The sequence below is a fragment of the Schistocerca serialis genome, chromosome 3 (genome assembly GCF_023864345.2).
Source record: "Schistocerca serialis cubense isolate TAMUIC-IGC-003099 chromosome 3, iqSchSeri2.2, whole genome shotgun sequence".
Taxonomy (NCBI): Eukaryota; Metazoa; Arthropoda; class Insecta; order Orthoptera; family Acrididae; genus Schistocerca; species Schistocerca serialis.
The window spans coordinates 164283064-164306444 of record NC_064640.1 but is presented as its reverse complement, the minus strand read 5'-3'; the positions used below and the strand labels follow the sequence as shown (position 1 = coordinate 164306444).

General features: G+C 37.8%; 1 protein-coding gene across 2 annotated transcripts in view; it reads right to left on the bottom strand.

Moving 5' to 3' along the window:
* The window catches only part of LOC126469878 (ER membrane protein complex subunit 7 homolog), a 93009-nt gene that overhangs the window by 33005 nt on the left and 36623 nt on the right, over positions 1-23381 (bottom strand). Inside the window, exons 3-4 of one of the 2 annotated variants that reach the window (XM_050097203.1) lie at positions 12704-12778; positions 9283-12207 (exon numbers count right to left, since the gene is read on the bottom strand). In XM_050097203.1, the coding sequence (XP_049953160.1) occupies positions 12079-12207; positions 12704-12778 (204 nt within the window). In that variant the 3' untranslated portion in view covers positions 9283-12078. Of the gene's footprint in view, positions 1-9282; positions 12208-12703; positions 12779-23381 lie in introns of those variants that run through there. The other variant, XM_050097204.1, reaches the window with a different exon arrangement.

The window sequence follows — 23381 nt, the reverse complement described above, 5'->3', positions numbered from 1 at the left end:
TTTCCTTGGACCATGTTCAACATTTTGTGTGGAGTAATAGTCACAGGTATGTCATCTAGTTGATCATATGCATGAGGAGCTGTAGACTGGGCAGCAGAGGAAGTTATAATTAATAACAAACTGTCTCACATTTATCCCAAAGACTCAACTTCACCAAAACTGTCCTCAATTTTTTCAACAAAATATAATGGTTTCGTTGAGTAAAAGTATACCCATCAGTCCCAGTACATACCAAGTACTGGGCGAAGTGTTTCACTCGTAGACATCTGGCTTGTACTTCTTTCCACAGCGTAGCTAGGGAAGGAACCATGGGTTCATCTCTCTCTGAATTATAATAATCTTTCCTATCTAAAGAGAACACTGGGGCCTTGCGGCCACCAGCAGAAGAAAGTCTGAGTTGCTTCATGGTATTCCCGCAAGCAGCTACAGATGGAATGTCCACCCAGACAGCCACAGATATATAGAAGTTTTAACCATCCTCACAATCTGGGCGGCTAAGCCAATATACCCATTTACTGAGAACACAATGTTCCACCACTGTACGTGTGGTGGTTGCTGAAGCATGCCCAGGGCTTATGGTTACAAAGGACTGGTGGCACCCTCCACCCCCCCCCCCCCCTCCCCCAGCTCAAGAGATCCAAGTGTCCAAAAACTGAAAACCAAATCTAAGCAGGGTTGACATCAGAAAGACCATCCAATGAAAAGGCAGAGAGGAAAAAAATAATAGAATGAACTTGCAGCATGGAAACGGAAGTAGTACTGCAAAGTGCACAGGCTGGGGCACCATACTAGCTAAACTCGAACTCACGAAAACGAAAGCAATGTGGCGGACCCCCCTCCCCTCCTAGGGCAGGGGTGGGGGTTGCATTTGTGATTGGGGGTGTGGGTGGAGCACAAAGAGTGAGTGCTTATCCCTCCAGAATACACTCTTAAGTCTGAGAAGAGCTACTCTGTGACCAAGAAAGAGTGACTTGCAGTTTTGACAATCAGAAAGTTCTGACCCTACTTATACAGAAGAGTATTCACTGCAGTGACTGAGCAGCATACTTTTGACAGCTGACAAGCCTGAAAAATCTATCTGGACAATTTGCAAGATAAGCATTGGACCTTTATTATGTCACAGTAGTGGACAGAATTAGCCACAAACACAAGGATGCCAACTGCCTTTTTACTGTAAGAACATTATAACACTGCTGATACCTCACTCACTGCAGCACAAACAAACTGCAGCTGAACCAAGGAATGATCCAGAATTAATGAAGACCAGAGATGCCTCATAGAAAGATGAAACTGTCACATAGGAATTAAGACTAATAGCTGGAACATTATATACAAGGAACTTAAACCCAATGGGACAGCAATGGTTTCTCATCATTCTAGCATCCAGGCAGTCATACTGAAGATTGACACTTTGCCTTCAAATCCTCAAGAATTTGGAAAGACCACTGCTACAATCAGAAACAAGTATCAGTGTCCTTGTGTCTAACAATCTGTCAGACATTATGTAAGCCCAGTGTCCTTGTGTCTAACAATCTGTCAGACATTATGTAAGCCATTGCAGGGCATGATAGTGATAGAAATAAGTGCCTCAGTTACCCCAGAATGTTGGGTTCCATTTCCTCTCACAGTTGCTCCATTTCACTACATTGAAATCAACCACTTGCATACGTTTTTCGATTTGAGAAATGGAAGGAAATGGATAACAGCATACACAGACTGCCGCACTTGCTAAGCTGTCACCAAGGCTGTTCCCAAAGTCAAAGTTCATGAATGTGCCAGGTTTCTTGTAAAAGATATAATTTTTAAGCACAAAGCATCTGTTGTAATGATTTATAGTTGTGGAAAACACACACACGACGACAATTTCCTACCATTCATGGATGAATAGCCTCGCAGAGCATTTTAATAAGACACTGGCAGATATGCTGTCAATTTATGTTGGTTTTAAACAGAGAGACTGGGATACAATAATGTTGGTCATGACATTTATGCACAACACAGCAAAGCATGACAGTACAAGTTTTATACCTTTTGATCCTGACCCACAGTCAAGAGGCGGAAATGACAATGGATATTTTATTTCTGTTTCAAAATGATAATACTGAGGGTGATTGGATCAAACAGCTCATCACCACAACTAAAACAACAAGACAGCTGGCATAAATATGTGCTTTGGCTGGGCAAGGGTAAGGACCATGAAAGTACAAACGTCAAAAATAAACCCAAAAGCTACAGCTCAGGTGACCTAAGGATTATTATATTTTTTTGCAAGTTCTAACTACTAGGAAACTTATAAGAGCACTACTTTGGCCTACAGTGAATCCTGCATCACTCTTCACATTTTAACTATGATGTCAATTATAATCCTTCACCGAGTGGACAAAAAGTGCAGACACTTCATCTGTGTCCTCTGCACAAGGTTCTAACAGACCTATGGCATGGTTCAATAATACAGCTTTCCAATAAAAGAAACACACAGAACTTCCCAACAACACAATGCCTCAGTGGAAGTAACTCCATCTCAGTGTCCAGAGACCATAAGCACATGATGATACGACTACAGCATGAGGGTCCAGCATCACCACTATACACTTAGGATCACTGACTAGTTCCATATCCATGAATCTATAGCCCATTCTGAAACAGCAGGTCGGCATATTGTCAGGAGCATGCTGTATGTCACAGTGTAGGAGTTATGGAGGCTAGTTGGTGATGTGACAGTTACGGTTTGATTTTTTGCAGTTATTTGTAATTTCTGGGACTAATTAATAGTGTGGTTCCAGGTGTTCTGCAGAGTTGTTTCAGAGACAACTACTCAGCAGAACACCTGGAAGCACTCTATTAAACATGCCAAGAAAATCTGAGAGACTATTTATGGGATATTTGAATTACTTAACATTTTCTGTACATGTGAACAAGAGCACACACTGCCAAGGCAGGTAGTTTTTCTCTATACTTTCTTCTGTGTTTAATAAACACACATTCAGTGTAATGAGTTAAGTTCTTGCTGGCATCCCCCTCTTAACTGGTGCCTGATATTGGATTCTAGGTGCCAAAACGGTCACATATCACATCTTGTGTACCTGATAACAATTCGGATTTTCCGCCAGGCTTAGTATCGATTTGGAATTGGAGACTTTGCAGCTGGAAAGTAGTAACAGTTCCTTGCAAACTGCTACAACATATGCTGTGAGTATAATGGGTGCAACCTCTGGCAGAGTTCTGTGCTTAAATGTGCACAAATGGTCATGTACTGGCAACTGCTTGCTATCAGCTGAAGCCTTCAGACCACACCATTTGATACAGTGACTAGCTATTGCTTGTTTCACTGCTCTCTCTCTTTTAATTGTCACTCTGGCATGATCTTGCACACCTACAATGACTTTGCTGTGTTTTGGGATACATTTCTAGTTAGGTGTTCATTATGTCAACTTAGTTTTTGGCAACCGTTCAGAACTGTCACTTGTTTTATGAATCACCATGCCACTGTGCCAAGTAATACTGAACTTTTGCTAAATACACCAAGCAGGATAATGAATACTGAAGTGAGGATGAGGAAGTAACTAACTGTGCAATCACCGATCCGGAGTTTCGAAGTAGCGACAACAGCCGGTGGAGCTATAACAGCAGCACATGGAACTATAACACTCTCTGTATCTTTGTTAGACATGCACAGAAAAAACTTTTTGGTTCACTGTCATTTTGTCCCACAGTGAATGACAGTTCATGAAAATATTTTCGACACATCACTGTCCACAACCCTCAGAAAAGTCAGGCTGGATAAATCATGTACAGACTGTGGCAGCAGAAACCAGTTAAGTCACTGGCCATCCTGTGATGCCAGTTGTTTTGCCTGGGCGTTTTCCACAACCAGAAATGAAAAACACATTGCTACATACCATGCATTTAATTCTCTTGCAGGGCCAAACAACAGTCTCTGCTAAGTATACGAAGGTAGCTAGACAAATAAGATCTTAAGTAGTGAATTTCTGTATGGCAAGTAACATTTTTGGGCTGGCTGTATTCACAGTTTTTTGTTTCTGGGTTGAAGACAAAGTTAACATAGTCTATCACACAAACTCATTCAAGGAACTTGATTCATTACATATGCAGTACAAACAGCTTTTTGAATCTACCTTATGGCACACTGTGAATCTTGAGATGCCCATTTCATTAAAACCATCAGCAGTATCTAAGTTGTGGAGAGCAAACCTTTTGTAATTTGTTAAGCACATGCAAGTTATGGCAAACACAGATGGGTGGCAAAGTCAGTGGTTCATTTCATCTGTATCCTCAAATCAATGGCCAGCACCGTCGGTAGTTGTTAATAATCCAAACTTGGCAATCAAATTGTGAGATAATTTCAAAGTTCCAGCAAATGCTCAGTCATATATTGAACTATATCTGGTTGTTAGACCAGAGGACTTGCCAGTCATATTGACAGGGTGCCATTTGTTTCCAATGAATCCTGGTCATTAAAGAGCCTTTTGGCACAGTTTGATGCAACAGAGTTGCAACAACTCTCGCGATTGTTTCAGAAGTATCTCAGACAGTTAATTCTGGGCATACCAAACTCAACAAATTAATTGGATGATATAATCTTAATAAGGGCTACAACCAGGGAGCAACATTTACAATACTTGTAGGCATCTTCTGAGCAGCTGTGAGCCCACAGAATTCAATGTTGGCTTGACAAGACTAACTTTTTTAGAACAAGTGTTAAGTGAGCAAAAAGGGGCTAACTCCCATGCAAGATTACATAGAGGTCATAGATATGTTGCCCATCCTGGAGAACCTAAAAGTGTTGCAGTCATTCCTTGGTAAAGTAAGTTATTAAGCAAAGTTCATGCCACAAGCAGCCCAGATTTGCACCAACTCAAACTGCTGCATAAGAAAGGGGTGAAATTTGTCTGGTTGAAAGGGTGCCACAAAGCATTTCTGAAAATAAAGAAGTGTCTTTGAACAATTCCCTATCTGGCTACATTTACTGCTGGTAAATGTCTTATTCTGATAATGGACACTTGAGATTATGGTATGTGTCACTTTATCACATAAGCATACTCATGGCACACAACGGCCGACTGAATTTGCTTCCAAAATACTGACGGCAGTGCAACACAATTACTCACAAATCACGAGGTGGTCTTGGGTGATTATTTGTAGAATAAAAAATTTGCAAATTTTTCTCTACAGGATCAAATTGCACCTTATCTCACATCGTAGAAAACCCCAGATACCACTGTTTGGTCCACATTCCAAGGTCTTGGTTAAGAGGGCACAGTGGCTGCAATGATGAGATCTGTTTTTAAATAATTATACGTACCAGATTCAATTCAGGGCCCACCACGCAGCACACCAATGCGGACTCTCTTTCCTGCCTGCTGTGCACGCTGGACACACACTTCGACAAGCAAGAAGTGTGTTTTATGTTAGACATAAATCAAAGAAACATACTCAGTAAATCTGTGAATAAGGCTTGTGGACTCTTGAGTTAAGCCAACAGCAATCCATTGCTTCACAAGGTCTTGTCAACTGCACAATGGTGCTGGGCAACACATCTTGCAAGAACATGGACTCAGTATTGCAAACTTTTCATTGTAACACACTTCAATATAACACATTGTGTCCTCTCTTAGCTACTGACAAATGTGAATAGCTGCCCTTTTATTTAGACTATGCTCATCTCTGTATTCTTAATCTACTGAGGTACCTGTATATATATGATGATGACATTAGAGCAGGGCTACATTTATTGGCCTCGCACTGATGCCACCATGAAACATATAATCTGGAACTGTCATGTCTGTGGTCACAACCTACTGTCTCCAGCACAGTGTTTAAACCCATGGCCTCACACTTAGTACCCTTCGAAATAGTTCACATTGAATTCATCAAACTGTTCTAGGGAGAAATATGGTTGCTTGTCAGTGCCCTCTCTAACTTCTGGTATGTTGCATGAATGGCTACTACAACAATGTCCACTACCTACTGTGCCTTGTCTACTATTTTTGTCATAAAAGTTGCACCACAAACTGTCATCTCTGATGACTCATTTTAAGGAATCTGAGTTTCTGTATTTTTATCAACACAATGATAGTGAGCATCTTACCACAACTCTGTTTCACCAAGTGTCAAATTCAGAGGCAGATCAGCTGGTCATAACATTCACAATGCAGATGTACAAAACTGTGGTGACTGCTATTTCCAAGGAAGCATTCAACAAGTTATTTGTCAACTGTTGCTTTATTATACTAGCATGGTTACATATTGTCATTTGCTTTTTATCACTTGAGGCCTCCACAGAACGTCCAATCCGACAAAATGTTCAACTACTGCTCATTTTACAGTTTTCTCTCATTTAGTATCCACTTTGGACTGAGCTTGTACATATTCATATGACATTTGTGTGTTTTGGACTATGTTTTTAGCCATCTGTTTACTATGTAAGCTTAGTAGTTACCTACCACTCATAACTGCCATTTGTTCCATCAGTAACCATGCCTGTGAGCTGAGTGATACAGAACTTTTGCTTCGTACACCGAGTAGGACAGTAACTAACACATTTCTGGATGCCACCATTATGAGGAGATGGCTATGGCTATTGTAAGAAAATCCATAACTAAGTTCACAGTATGCTGTAGAATCTAACAGATATAAAGTCCCCCCCACAATGTATCAGCATATGGTGGACAGTAGTTGAAAATAGATCCCCATCTATCAATTTATCATGCATCTGGCACAGAATACAAACACAAAACCATCATATCTGAGAACTCTCCTCCCTCCCCCCTGACCCTTCCTCCTGCTACATCAAATAACTTACATGTGGTACTTGCTGAACAGCATGTTAATATCATATAAAACTGCAATTTGTGTTGTTATACAAATATATTTTTGAGAGCCGAATTTAAAACTTCCACTTTCTTTTACTACTTCCAGGCAAGTGAGTAATTTTTGGCAATTGATAAAAGATTTAAATTAATCAAACAAGGTGCCTTTTAACCGAAGTTCTGTAGGTAGTGAGATGCCAGAATTAGAAGTGTGAGCTTCAACCCATTTTTTTTAACTCTTCAGAGGTGTTTTTAGTTATTTAACTTTTGTGTATAACTTACCATGGAATATATATAAATTATTTTCAATTTTTTTCCTAATGCTGTTATTGAACTATGTTATGTATTTCTAGCACCTTGTTATACTTTGTCCATTTCTTCTCAATACGTACTGAGTGCAATAAAGTGTGCTTAAGTTTAAACACAAAGCATTTAACCACAAAACAATGTTTGTAGAAAACTGTATACGCATTTCTCACTGTTTCACTTTGATTTTCTTGCACTACCAGGAAATATCATTCCAATATTTAATCGAGTTTGGACTCTAAACTGGTTTCATTATGCTGGCACATACATCCCCCCATATCTTTTTCTTATTGTAATGTCTCAGATGCTTATATAAAGGTGGAGTGACTAACAAGAAGCTTTGAGTAGTCCATAGAAACGTAACTCACTTTATGCCCACTGTTTTGCAAGTTACTCCAAATCATCTTTAAGCGATGGGAGTAAATTGTCTTCTTGACCAAATGAGTCCTGAACACACTAGTCCTAATACCTACACACTAGTCCTAATACCTTAAACGAAAAATATTCAGTACTTGTCCAACCACATGGTAACATTAACGTGATGTAACAAATTACAAATAATATAAAAGAACTTACAGAAAATAATGTCAAATTTTAAATTTGCCCTTAACACTGTTTATTATGACTAAATGTAAAATAATTTTACTTAATTCTACAGTATGACAATTTTATGTGTAAGAAGAGCAGTGTGTGCTATAAAATCTTCTGGCCTTGAAATGATTAAACTAAAGCCTATTCACCTAATATAATAAAATCACTAGTGCAAGCAACATTTTTCTCAGAAAGTACAATAATTTCTCATTACAATAATTTCTTGACTGAAAAAATAATTCGGTCACATTCTGTGGAAACATCTTATCTTGTCTACAAAGATACTACCCACACAGCCAACTGCTATAGCACCAGACCTTTAGAAACAATTACAGTATTGTCAGGTCTAATAGATAAAAAATTATCTTCTGAACATGAAAAATCTTTGCAAAACCGATGAGAAATTGCCAAAAACCAGGCTAATCAGCTGATGTTTTGGCAGGAATATAACCTATGCAAGTGCTATTAGTTTCTGGATATCAATGACACACAACCATTTTCATTAGTAATAATTCAATGCGGTACAATGCTGGTAAGAGTGCACTGTTGACAATTGCCAAAGTTTTGAAGGAAATGTGTTGATTATGTTAACAGGATGTTAAACTTATGTGGGCAGAAAAGAACAAATATATATTGTTACATGATTTCCTTTTTTATTCTTGTTCAATAAATGTAACAAACTACTCAGACCATTGTAACAGTGTAAAAGTCATATTGCTTTTTGTTGGTGTTCAGTAGCACATCAGTCAAAGGCTTGAATACTCTATTGTGTATGGCTATGACAATGCTAGATGTGTAAATAAAAAAATAAAATAACTTACTGGATCAAGAGTGAACACATTACCACTGGGTGAAACACATTGAGTCCCTTACATGTGTTATTAAGTGTAAAAAAAAAAAACACAACTGGCAATGTACTGCCTCCACCAAATCAGGTTTGACCCTATTGTAAACAATACGAGTCCTGTTATAACTTTCAGTCCAGCAAAACAAAACTGTTCATATAACTTTTATTCCACAAACTTACAAGCACAAATTTGTGGATACTTAAAAAAATTCTGCAACAGTGGCACTGCTGGTGACAATTTGTGCGGTAACTGCTACTATAAGCAAAAGGAGTGACCGAGTGAAGGTCTTTGTCCTGAAGTTTAACCTTGTGTGTGTGTGTGTGTGTGTGTGTGTGTGTGTGTGTGTGTGTGTGTGTGTGTGTGTGTGTGTGTGTGTGTACGCGCATGCAGTGGTGAACGCACATGCATGTACACATTTACATTTTTTAAGGGATGGTGGCACAAAGAGAATAGAGGGTTAGGTTGGGTCAGAGTCAAATTAAAAGGGATTGCTTTGAAAAAATTATGGCTCTCAATTAATGGGGTCTAAGGTAACAGTGTATTGACCCGCACTCATTGTTTTTGAGAATTTGTTTTTACAGACAGTATCCAAGAAGAAGCATTTAATACAAACACAAAATTAGGAAGTATGGTATTGAAACAAAGATCATCTGAAAGTTTCCTCTTCATGCCTCACAATTCTCAAGAAAATGCAATTCTCAAAACTATTTACCCAGTGTAGCAATACATAATTCCTACATACTGCCCTTTTATTTCACAGGCCACAATTTACAATCAAAATTCACACACTATCACTGCACTAAAGAGAATATGATATGCATATAACAAAATTGTTTTTATATTAGGAGTACATAGATTCTACTACTATCAAAATACAATGATTGTAAGATAATGAAATTTTGATGTTTCAATTAGTTGTACCCAAACGAAATGGTCCTCTGGCTTCCCCCCCTCAGTAATCATATTTGTAAAGAATTATTTTGGATTTCATTATTAAAATGTACAATATATAGATCATAAACAAGGAGATGAAATAAGGCACACGTTTGCGTACTATGCAGTACCAGCTGCATATGATGTACTGCATTCACATCTGTTTCTCAAGAATGGTCAACTGTAGTAACAGGAATAGCTAAATGTTTGGGTTTTCCTTGCAGAAGCGTGACTTTGCTAAAACTTAAGACTTCTGCATAGAAAAATTTGTCCACAGCACTCACACGAACACAAAATTTTTTTTAGACATTTCTGCTGAAAATTAATCACTCGCAACATTTTCCATAAGTATAGAATGACTAGGACACACATTCATGTATTCCAGCTATAAATTTTCACTTAATATTTACAAATAAACATCAGCTGACTAACAGACAATAAAATTACTTTTAGTAGACTCAAGTATTAATAACAAATACTCCTAACAATGGCAATGTCTTTTCTCAGACTTCTTACTCAACAAATTGTTTCTTTTACAGTCTAACAGTGAATTTTTTCCATTACGAATGTAATTGTCTTATTGTATCAAGAAAAATCTCCTCAGAAAATGAAATGACGTATGCATAAAAAACAAATAAAAAACACTAAGATAGTTTGCAGAAAGCAGGGGAATCTGTATTACAAATGAAAGATGCAAGCACAGCCAGAGTGAGACCAAAGATAATGTTAATTCATTAACTGCAAGGTGAGACATTACAGGAAAGTCACTTACAGCACGAATAAAATAAGTTTGCAATTGAGAGATTGCTGTGGTTGTGGGTGAGGTGAGGTGAGGGGTGTGTGTGTGTGTGTGTGTGTGTGTGTGTGTGTGTGTGTGTGATTTTTTTGGGGGGGGGGGGGGGGGGGGGGAGGAGGAGTTCTGCTAGCCTGCAAGCACGCACACTTGACAAGACTCTGCAAGTACCTACAAAACAGGCAACACAGCAAATACACTGTGTTCTATAATTGGGTGGCAGCTGGCCCCAATACTTGACATCTATAACAATGTTACTTTAATCTAAGTATAGTGACCCATGAAGTCTAATTAAATCAGACAATCTAGAGGAGAATTAGATTAGGAACAGACACATGGGATGTGGTACATGAGTTTTGATATTTGGACAGAAAAATTACTGCCAATGGCCAAAGTAAAGAGAATATAAAATGCAGGCTGGCAATAGCAAGAAAAGTGTTTCTCAAAAGAAAAGCTGTTTGACATCAAATACAAATTTAAATGTTATGTTGTCTTTTCTGAAGGGATCTATCTGAATTATAGCCTTGTATGGAAGTGAAACACAGACAAACAATACAAACAGGAAGAAAATAGAAGCTTATGAAATATGGTGCTGCAGAAGACTCCTGATGATTAGATGGGAAGAGAAGATAACTAATGAAAAGGTACTGAGCCAAATTGGAGAGTAAAGAAATGTACGGCCCAACTGGACTAAAAGAAAGGAACGGTTGGTAGAACTCATTCTGCGACATTAAGGAACAGTCAGTGTGATAATAAAGGGAAGTGTGATGGTACAAATTTTAGAGGGAAAACAAGAATTGGGCAGAGTTCAAAGGGATGTAAGTTGGAATAGTTATTACAGAGATGAATAGGTTTGCATAGAATAGAAAAGCTGCATCAAACCAGTCTTCTCACTGAAGAAAATAACAACAACTATTACTACAACTACTGTGATCCATTCCACTGCATGTGGAAATACAGAACATAATAATGAATTTTTTATATAAACTAAAACAATGCTACAGTGGTAGCATAGATAAGCAGACAATAGATAAAACAAAAAGTTTCAGAGCATATAAGAGGTTAGAGCATAACTAAGACAAGTTGTCTTCAGTTTTACCACAATAAGTGATATATCAGAGAAAAACTTTCTAAGAGTAATAATTCACACTGAAAGTCAATAACAACCTTGTGCAAAAAGTTACTACCCGATTCCAATGCATGAATGTATCAAAATACTGCCAGCAAGAAGGAAACAAGAGGATTACTTTCCCACACCAGTATATTATGTTTTTCTTTTTTTTAGTCTTAAAGGAACAACCATTCATGATTCTTACAGAGCATCCTTTGGGCTGAAAAATAAATTCCAAACGGATCTTGTTCCCATATGTAATATCTGTCATGTCTATCAAAAGCACAAACACAAGCATATGACCCCACCCACCCACACACACACACACACACACACACACACACACACACACAAAGCAATTCTGAGATATTCGTTTTCAGATCACCTTTCATGCATTAACCCTTTAGAGCACATTTTGTAAAATAAAAACTAAATCTTTAACAAACTGATGTTCGAGCCATGATCTATAAACAATTGTGAAAAATATTCAGTAGTTTGCCAAATACTAATCACTAATAGATTTCCAACTGTGATTAAATCAGTTCACTGTGATGCTGTACTCCAAGATATAAATATCAAATAAAAACATGTAAAGCATGATAGAGTCTTAAATTCTTTATGAAAATGAAAATTTCACATTCCATTTTTATACATCATCTTCTTCTGTTACTGTCTCTTTTTGCTTGGTTTGACTGCTCTGGATTTCTGTTTTTCTCCACCAGCAAAAAATGAAGTCAGTACTTCTGACATTTCTGGCATATCATACTTAGTTAAATTATTGATCTGCTCCATCTCCTGTTACGAAAATATCAGCATATAATTAATATACTACAGAATAAGTGGTAAGAGTAACTAAAGGATGAAAAGAAATTTGGATGAACAATCAAGAGTACATATGCTGAATCTTGGAATGAAATCGATTTCACATATGCACTGATGATACACTGATGCACAACAACTAACACTTCCCTTAACAACGCATTTATTTATTACGAATGACAACCAAATGTTAAGGGATTATCGTACACCTGGCATGTGAAGACAACACAGAAAACGGCAGGAGTAGGGTAATTACGGCGTATGTAATAAATGAACTACATAAATTATGGTAAAAGCTACTGTTATTAATGATTAATGAGGCAATTTGATGTGCTGAGAATGACACACACTTAAAGACCTCTTCTATTAACAAAAATTGCAAAAACACAAAACTGTTATCACTGAATGTAATTTATCTCATTAGTTACTGGAAAAATAAAACAAATTAAAGTATTTAAATTGACAATATTACCTTTCTTGTTTCTGGATCATTCATCATTTTTGGGAGTACCATGATAAGTAACAACGGTAGTACCATCATAAGTACCTGAAATTAGTAAAGGGTGTATTTTAAACTTACCACATTACAGAAAATATTAGAAATTAAAAAGATTATGAACCAAAGAAATTAAACTAATTTGGTTTAGAAAGTCTTACAAAATTACTGCCTGCAGAAGAAATGGTAGTAATTATAAGAGTTAAATAACATTTAGCTCTTAAAAGTAACACAAATGAAGACCTATACAGTAAAGAAGGAAAATAGACAATTAAAAGAGTGATAGAACTTTCTCAAAACTTTCGGAGTGACACACACAGGCCAAGAATGTCAATAACAGGAAAACCTGGCTGATTTTGGGATGGGATTCGTGGCAGAATTGAAGCAAGGGTATTTATTTTACCTGGAGTAATTTACAATTACTTCAAATCACAAGAACACTGAATCGGCATCTCCAAATGAACCGATATTTAGTACTATAGAAGGATGGTTCACATCCCAATGTCGTACACTGTGTGTTTAAATACTGAACACCCATGTATAATGAATGCATAGATCCCACAAGAAGAGAAGAACCAAGAAAAATAGAAGGGTCAACCACCAGTCTCTGAATAATCTGGCAACAGGGAATGTATAAACAACGAGTGTATGACAACACAATTCATACAGCCTCTACATAAGTAAATTGTAATCTAGCATTAAATTTAAAAATCACCCAATTTTCTAGCTATGGATATATTATACTCCTTGAAATTGTACTTCAAACACTGCTTTATATATGTCTTAATCTCCCTAAAGAAGTCAATGGTGATTCTGGTACAAACAGTACAAACAGCAGTTTTAGCACACTTCTAATTCATTTTTATTGAGTCACACAAGCACACCCCTTCTCACTTTGTAACCCTAGAAAAACCAAACATGGCTTTCAGCACACACATTCGGCTCCCTGTGCTCACTTTTCTGGCGTAAGTTATTGTAAACAATGATGGTGCACTTTCTGCATAACCTTACAAGAATTTTCCTTCCTTTTCCGTAAATCTTGCAAAAGCACATATTGTTTAATAATAATAATAATCTCATCATGTACTGCACCTATTAGAGGAAAGTCCTGTCTACAATCACTACCAAATTGAACAAATTGTAGCATAGCCACGTACACTATCTGTATAAGATCTTACTTAGTTTCATATTTGCAATGAGTAATAGCTTCACCACGACAGAGGGTCTGGTGTGAACCAGCTGCAGCTTAAGCCACCACCATCCAAAGCAACGAAATATTACTAGCATTATAATAAATTAAATTTGACCTTGGCCATACACCAAATGGAATAAAACTTTCTGTTATGTCAATAGCTAACAACAGTGTTAATTCCAGTGTTGTGTCTACAGTACTTTTAGAGATACACAAAATGCAGAATTTAGGACTTCCATGAGAAATTAACACCCTGTCAAGTCCATATGTATCAGTTAAAAGCAAATGATGTTTAATGACTTATCAAGCCATCCAATAACATAAAAATCACATAATTAGAAAAACAAAACAATTTCACATAATTTTATATTCTAATTACATCATGATTTATGTTAAGTATTGCCAATTTGATTTGTTTTATTGCTTGAGCAGAAAGGAAGGAGTAAGTGTGATATGTGTATGACACGAAAATCTTTCCAACTGTAACTGAGCATATACAAGTGTGGGAACCTGAATGTGACACACTGATTGTTAGCTATGTATGTAGGGGGCGACGTGAATTGTGAAGCAGCCACTTTAAGGTGCTATGGAATAATAATACCTCCTACAGTTCTTCACACAATTGATGAAAAAGTTAATATGATATGTTTTTTGTGGTGCTTATTATTCAATAATTCTGTCTAAAGTAACTTCAATATGGGATTGGTTCAAGGCAGAGAACATGGGGATTCCATGGATCTAAATATATAAAACTGATTGGCTAAATTCCAACTGAGCCAATCAAAGCAAGACAGTCCATTAGGGCTAGGAGCGAAGTTTGGTGTATGGGTCTGGAGGAGTCAGTGCCCAACTGAGCTGGGTAAAAATGTTTAATTTTGAGTAAATGTTGGATTTAAATGATTGTGGAGTATCAGGAAGTGTTACCTAATGAACTACAATGACGATTGTGTGAATTTTGTATCTTTTATGTATAAAGTCTCCAGGTTGTGCAGTTGTAACTGAGAACTTTTAGTTCAAAGTAAACATTCACAAAGTATTGTGTGAGCAGTCGAACTATACAGAAATCCATATGTATTTTTGGTATCAAGTCAGGGTTGAGATCTTAAACTGGCTACTAAGAGTGACTGTGGTAGACGTGTGAAAGTCGAATTGGAAACTGTAACAACTGCGGGCTCGGTAAATTAAAACTGTACAAATTGTGACAATACACTGGAGTTTTCATTCTACAGCTCTCTCATTTTGTCATTTGCGACACCTGGAACTTAATTTTTGCTCCTTGTCAACACATTTAGAGTGGCTAGTTCCTATTACAGCTTTTCTAGCTGAGAAACATTATACATCATCATGTCAGGCCAGATGTGTTACAGAAGGTCAGCTAAAGATGGCTGGAGCATTCTTGTATACACACAATGAAATGTGCCACCACAAAATGCTTCAAAAGCAGTTTCAATGGACACTTCCTTCTCACTGATCTGATATCTTGTTGATCAAAAGTTTGTGCAAGGCCCAGAAATCATCCTACTATTCTCATGACAGACTTCTTCAAATATTTTCAGTTATGAATATCATTCAGTCTTGCTTCAACTGTGACTGAAACATATGAAGACCTACATAAAGCTTCGATAAAATTATTGCTGGCAAGTTGTCTGCCTCCCAAGTTTTGCCACTTACATCTTTCTTTATGTTGATTTTTGTAAAGCTAAAATTTCTTCAAAATCTGTAAAAGATATAGAAGTGGATCAGTTCTTTTACCCCTCTTGCATAAAGGAGTCACCTGCACTTTTTCCCAGTTGCTTGGGACATTGCACTGGTCAAGAGATTCATGATAAATTCAAGCAAAGTAAGGGGCCAATCCCATAGAATACTCTTTGTAAATCCTAGCTGGGATTCCATCAGGGCCTGGCGACTTACTTGCTTCACACTCTTTCAGTTTATTCTATATGCCACAGATGCCTGCTGCTATGTTCTCAGTACAGGAATCTGTGCAATGATCATACAACGATGTTTGGTACAATCCTCCTGCATGAACAATTTCTTTAATGTGAAATTTAATACTTCAGCTTTCCTTTTGCTATCTTCCACTGCCACATCAGATTGGTCAATGAGTGTCTGGGTAGAAGCCTCCAACCTGGTTAGCAATTTTACATAAGACCAGAATTTTCTTGGGTTCTCGACTAGATCCTTTGCTAAGGTATGACAGTGGTAGTTGTTTCATGCTTCACGCATTGATGTTTTCAGAGACACACGAATCTCAAAATTAATTTTTTCCTGTTATCATTTGCGCATTCTCTTTTAAGCTGATAGTGTAACAGTACAAGAAGATGAAAACAACTGGACTAAAAAATAACCTAAATATTGGCACCCTTAATATATTAACCCTGCTCTTTCTAGAAAAAATACTCCCCTAGCCCAATTTATTATAAGGGTGGTTTGAAAAGTTCTCTGAACGGAATAGAAAAAAAGTACTTACATCACTGAAACTTTTTTTTTATTTTTCAATTTAGTCTCGTTTTAGATTAATGCACTTGGTCCAACTATGTCCCAGTTCCTTGATCCCATCTCGAAAATGAGTTTTCTCCAGGCCTGCAAGATAGTTATCAACTCCAGATATCAATTCTTCGTTTGAAGTCAATCTTCATCCACCAAAAATTTTTTAGTTTTGAGAAGAGATGGAAGTCTGACGGAGCCATATCAGGTGAATAAGGTGGGTGTGGCAACAATTCCAACCTCAGTTTGTGTAATTTTGCCATGGCGACAACACGTGTGTAGGCGCATTGTCTTGATGGAAGATGACTTTCTTCCTTGCTAAACCTGCCTTTTTTCACGTGTATTTTGTTGCAATTTGTCCAGGAGGTTAACACGGTATTCTACAGTATTGTTTGCCCAGTGGTGAGATAATCTACAAACATAATTCCCTTCCCATCCTAGAACACTGATGCCATGACCTTTCACACCGAAGGAATTGTCTTTGCTTTCTTTGGTGGTGGAGAATCAGCATGTTTCCACCGTTTTGACTGTTGTTTTGTCTCTGGGTATAGTAGTGCGCCTAAGTTTCATCTATGGTCAAAAAACAGAACAAAAAAATCTTGTTTGTTTCTCCTTTCGGGCCAAATATTGTTCCGATATGTCCATTCTCATGCGTTTTTGATCCAGCGGCAGGAGTCACGGCACCCATATTGCAGAAAATGTTTTCATTTCCAATTTTGCAGTTAAAATGTGATATACCCTTTCAGATGATATCTGGCAAGTGCAAGAAATTTCATGCACTTTCAATCAGCAATCCTCCATGACCATTTTGTGCACTTTTGAAATGATTTCTGGGGTAATAACACATCTTGGCCAACCACTGCGTGGAAAATCACCTAAGTTCTCCTGACCACATTTAAATTCATTTTTCAACTTGGAAAGTTGAATATGAAGGCGCAGAGCCCCCAGTGCATTCCGGAAATCGGCTTTCATACTTTTCTTTATGAAGTACTTAATCATGGCTCGGACCTCTTTTTTCCATCTTCACAAATCACTATGTGGGAACAATAGAGCCACATCACCACCACAGCTCTCTTCCAAGAGCGCTGACATGGCACGTGTTTATAGGCAATAGTCCAATGAATATCATGTGAACAACTCATTGCGCTAAAGCTGACCTCTCGTAGGGATTCCGAGAACTTTTCAAACCACTCTTGTAACTTTTAGTAAACATTGTCACTATAGATACATCTTTATCACTAATCCCTGTCTCTATACTGACACCACTGATAAGCTGAGGCCTGTTTGTCACTACAAGGTCTAAAATATTTCCGCTGCATGTGGGCTGTTGAACTAGCTGCTCAAGACAGTTTTCAGAGACCTGTGTTCAAAAGTACTTTGCAAGACTGCCTGTCCATAACTCCGGCACTGAATCCATAGATGTCCCAGTCTGTACTCGGTAGGTTAAAGTTGCCTCCAACTAGTATTGCATAATCTGGGCATTCCTGTGTTACTAAGTGTACACTTACTTTGAATGATGCTCAAACTGTAACAGTGTAATCTGGCAGCCGTTAAAAACATCCAACAAATAACTTCATTTCACCTAGAGCTGTCATATGCATCCAGGTAACTTCACAGTCAAACTCAAATTTTACCTTGATAGAGAGAATATTTTTGTCGACTGCAATGAACACTCCACCCCCTACAGCATCTAATCTGTCTTACTCATATATGTTCCACGACTCGCTAAATATTTTGGAGCTTTCTACTTCAGGTTTCAGCTAGCTCTTGGCCCTGAGAATAACAGGCTGTGTACCAAACCTCATGGAGGGCAATAAATTCGGAAACTCTAATGGGTACTGCGACAATTTACTTATAAAATATCGCCAGTCAAAGTGTCTTTAGTCTGTACCTGGTCTGATTTTGCTGTCTGTGTGTCAACTGCAGAGAGTTTATCAGAGTACCTTAAGCTACCACCTAGCATAAAAAACCTCATTTACCCTCCACGAGTAATCTGCTATCCTAGTTGCGATTTCCTTTGTGTAATGCACTCCTGGCCTATCAACTGACATGCTAGTAGTCTCCATCTGATAATGTAGATCCAGAAATACGCAGCCAAGACCATCACAGAGTCGATGAAGTCTTTGCCCAAGACCCTCCACTCAGCTCCAAACCAAAGGACCCCAATCAACTGCGAGCTCTGACTGCACCCCAGAGCACAAGGCCAGCAGCCTTCGCTACTTCTGCCAGCCACCTGTATGAACCGAGAAAGGCCTCAGAACCCAAGCGACAGGCATCATTGGTGCTGATGTGAGCCACAACTTTCAGGCAATTGCACCTTGCATTCTCGATAGCCGAGGCAAGGCCACCTCCACATCTCTGATGAGGCCGCCCATCAGACAGGCTGAGTGCACATTGGCTTTCTTTCTGTCTCTGAGCAGTATTTCCCTGAGAGGTTCCATAACTTGTCTAACATTGGAGCTCCCAATGACAAGCAAATCTGTCCCCCCCCCCCCCCCCACGTGGCTGCTCAGGCCCTGCTGAAGAAGCAGCCACCTGTACACTAATCAGGTGAGTAAGCAAGGCCAGATAGCCAGCCTTCACATTGGTCCTCTACCTTGAGGTATGTGAATGCGTTACTACCTGCCACTCATCCTGTAATGCGGTCAGATGACCCACTTGGGTTCCACTGGAATATGCATTGGCAGCAGAGCTTCAGAGTGAAACACGTGACAATTGATGTATCCCATGCAATGGGACAAATGTTCCGCCACCACGACACTCTGAGGCAGTAGCCTGAAGACAGCTGACCGTACCCAAAAGCACATTCAGCTGCTTACAAACTGGCCAGGTGCTGCTGTGTCCGCACACAGCACGCACACAACCTATTCATCCCAGCATACTAAGAAAACAAAGGAAGAACTAAATACATAACCTGCTGCTCTGCAGGTGTTTAATAGGTGACAGTCCTGGTTCTTCAAAACAAACAAGTGAATAATAACTGCACTAAAGACTGCCAGAATTTACACTTTTAAGTTACAAAATGTGAGATTACACCTCCTAAGTAGAAAAAGACACAGCTTATTTAAGAGTTAAACTACTAAGAAAGCACAGAAATAACTAAATACCTAACTTGCTGCCCTACAAGTGTGTGGCAGGTGACAGTTGTAAACTCTCTCATACTCATGTATTGATTGAACCTACTGGTAACAAATTGTGGTAGACCAAGATTAATTGTAATTAGGCCAACTGAATCTTATGATACCATATGTGAAGAACATGATCCAATCTGTGTTATAAATTATGTGAAAGAATTTTTTTTGTAAGACTGTGATACCCTGGAGTGTTTTTGAACTATAAATTTTCCATATTTATTTATTAACTTAAAAAACATTTTTGTGAGATATAATCTGAAACATCACAACTGGAAAAGATAGTAATCCTACTGATTTCACTTTAAAAGTGAATGGAAACATTATTTTGAGGGAAATTTATATCTGTGGGGATGTAATGCGCCTTCATTTCAGTCATAAACAAATGCCACATATACTCACAAAATCTTCAAAATTTTATTTAAGTTGTACGAAACCATAATTTATTATCTCTCAGATAAACAGCCACCATTTTATCATGAAAATACAGTTAACTCCACTAGAAACAAACCCACTTGATACAAAAAACACAATATTTTCAAATGTAAACAACATTTTACACAGAGAATATTTTGGAAGTTTCAGTTTTTAATTTAGGAGAATTTCATATATCATTTATAACTATTTTGATTCTTGGATTTTTCTAATCACGAAGCTGTACTACTTTACCTAAATTTTCACTGTTATTAATACTGCATGTTACCATCATAATGAATCTGAAAAATTTCCAGGACATTCTGGTGCAAAATGTTAAGTTAAAAATGTGTCTCCAAATGTGAACCAAACAAGCTGTTTCATATTTGTACTGAGACACATTATGGTTCGCACACATCTGCAAGTAGTTCATAGTTAGTATGTCTTTTGTCCACCAAAAATGCTCCTTTGCTACAAATACAAACACTGTTGTCAAAGAGTTTTATGGTGTGAACTTCCTGTACTGCTGAGTGAAAACGTGAATTTTCTTTTAATGTGACAATTTGTTGGGAAAATTCTTCAATTGCTCAAGTAAATGTGGAGTAGTGCAGACAACATTAATGACAGATGAGGCATAAAAATCAAATACTGAATAAACAATAAAACAGTGTTTTTTCTTGCAATAAAGACCCAAGTGACCTGTTAAACAGCCTAATCAATGAGAACCACGATTCAAGGAAGACCAGCCAACGATGAGTATTTTGATCCACCTGACAATAAAAACACTTCATTAGCAATATATCGGCTAGAAGTGTGTATCTAAATTCTGAACATTATTTGAACTTGTATATTTCAAAAGAGATTGATCAATTTTATGGTGAATGGGTACAGAGGGTAGTTTTAAGTGTTTGGCTCATCTGGATGTTATTTCTCTGATGAGTTTCAAAATCTAGCAGCATACCTCAGAGTTCCTTTGACAAACTCCTTTAATTTGACATGGTTGGGATTCCAAAACACTCTGGGAAGGGTCACTCTTGTCTTCTGTACACAGTCTCCTTTATAAATGAGCTACACTTCCTTAGAATTCTCCCAATGAACCAAAGTCAACTATTCGACTTCCCTATTACGAACCTTAAGTGCATTTTCCATCTCATGTTACTTTGCAGCATTACGCCTACAAATTTAATCGATGCAACTGTAAAGCAGCACATGAATAACATTGTACTAGAACATTACATATTTATTTTCCTACTCATCTGCATTTTTGGCCTTTAGAATCAACGAGAACCACGATTCAAGGAAGACCAGCCAACGATGAGTATTTTGATCCACCTGACAATAAAAACACTTCATTAGCAATATATCGGCTAGAAGTGCACCAAACAAATTTCATCTAAGGCATCCGTATCATCCTACAGTCACTCATCGATGACACTTTCCTGTACGTCATAGCATCTTCTGCAAACAGCTGCAGATTGCTGTTCACCCTATCTGTATTGCTGTTCACCCTATCTGTCAGATCATTTACGCATACAGAGAACGAGTATTCCTGTAACACTTCCAAGGGTCACTCCTGGTGATATCATTGTCTCAGATGATTGCACCAATAGCTCTACTGCAATCCTTCCCTTGTTCCAAGAAAGAACTCTGAATAGTTTCACTACAGCAGCAAGGATACTGTCACGCCACCAAAAAATCATCTTAATAAGTCCCACTAGTATATCTCTAGAATGGATATTCAGTTGTAGCAACATGTTACAGAGAATACTGTTAGGGTGAGATCTGAGTTCTCCAGCTGACACAAGACAGGCACTAATTTCTACATGGAGAAGTGGCAGTTCTCTGTGTTAAGCAACTCTAAGCCCAGTCTTCTCACCTATCCAGTCTCCTAATGGTGTCAGAATATGGAATACTACCTGACACGAGATGATACAGTGTCAAATATTCTGTCATCGTCTACATAATAATGCATGTTGGAATTGCTGGTCATTACTTACCTTCAGGAAATGAAGTGTATAGTACTGCCAATACACAAACATAAAAGGCTCATACCCCTGTTGCCGGAACGGAACAGTCAATAGGTATCAGAAAGTATTATCATTACCTCTTCTTACTTTCATTAATCACTCAACAAGTCTATGCCTGCAGCTGACCATAAGGTTGCTAGTTTGTATCACCTAATATGGACCAGAAGTGATATTCATCTATCCTCACTGCCCGAGTGACATTTTTCATTTCACAACATAGCAGTTTGCTTATTATGTTCTGCTAAGTGTTTTCGAATTGATGTGTATGCAGCTTGGGAGAACCAGCCAGTTGTACAACATCCGAACTGCTTTGTTAAGCATCCATAATCACGCCATGTAAATAGACTGCTATCTGAGATGTGCAGGCAACAAATAAGTGGTCATTTGAATGGAGATTGGTACCAGCTGCCCATTGGACTGTGTCTATAAGGACACAGAGCAAAAGAAAAAAAACTGATGGCAGAGAATGATACAGCTAATAAGTTCAAGCACATCAATTCTTTTCTGTTCAAAATACATATATCCTCTGGGTCCCTTAGGACTTAGTCTTCCTTAGGCAATAGAAGTCCTATAATTAACTCTCTGCAGGCCCCTATTAAGAGAGCTGAAATGGTTGGAGGGGAACCAAACACACATAATTGGAACACTTTCACTGAACTTGACACAAGCAACAGTATGAGCCCACTTAGCTTATCCTTATAAACATAACCAAAACACACATGCAAGTACATCCACAAGTATATTATTCATACTAGTTTTGTATCTGTGTTTATACAACCAACTGATGAAGTCTTGGAACATTTTTCACTTTCTATTTACTTTTCCTTAGTTGTTTGTGATACATACTCTTCGAAATGATGGGCTAAATAACCAACACTGGAACCTACTAAACACAAAAGGTATGAAAAATTAATCTTCGATCAGTTACTGAGCATATTATAGAAGAATAATGTCTTTAGCAAAAATAAATGAAAGGAAAAGGAGAGGGTGCTGACAGTTATGAGTGTGTGAAAGTTGAACATACAGATGTATTTTGTGATGCAGCAAAATCAGAAATTATTCACAGTAATTGTGTTGAATTCAGTGATGATTTATAGCTCACACACTAACAGCAATAAAAACTGGGTACGCTATGGAACAAAGAAACAACATTCATTGTCATCCATTTTCCAAACAAGAATGTTTACTTATTCATCCTACAGCAATAAATCAATATATTTCTTTATGTTACTTTTTACATATGATTTGCTTCAGCTTGTAGCTAATGAAACAATGCAAACAAAATATTTATCGGCAAAATAATATGGATTGGACTAGACTTTTTCACTGGAAACCTCAAAGCATAAATGAAGTACTTGTCTTGAGCCTTTCAATACACATGAATAATGTAAAACTCATTTGAT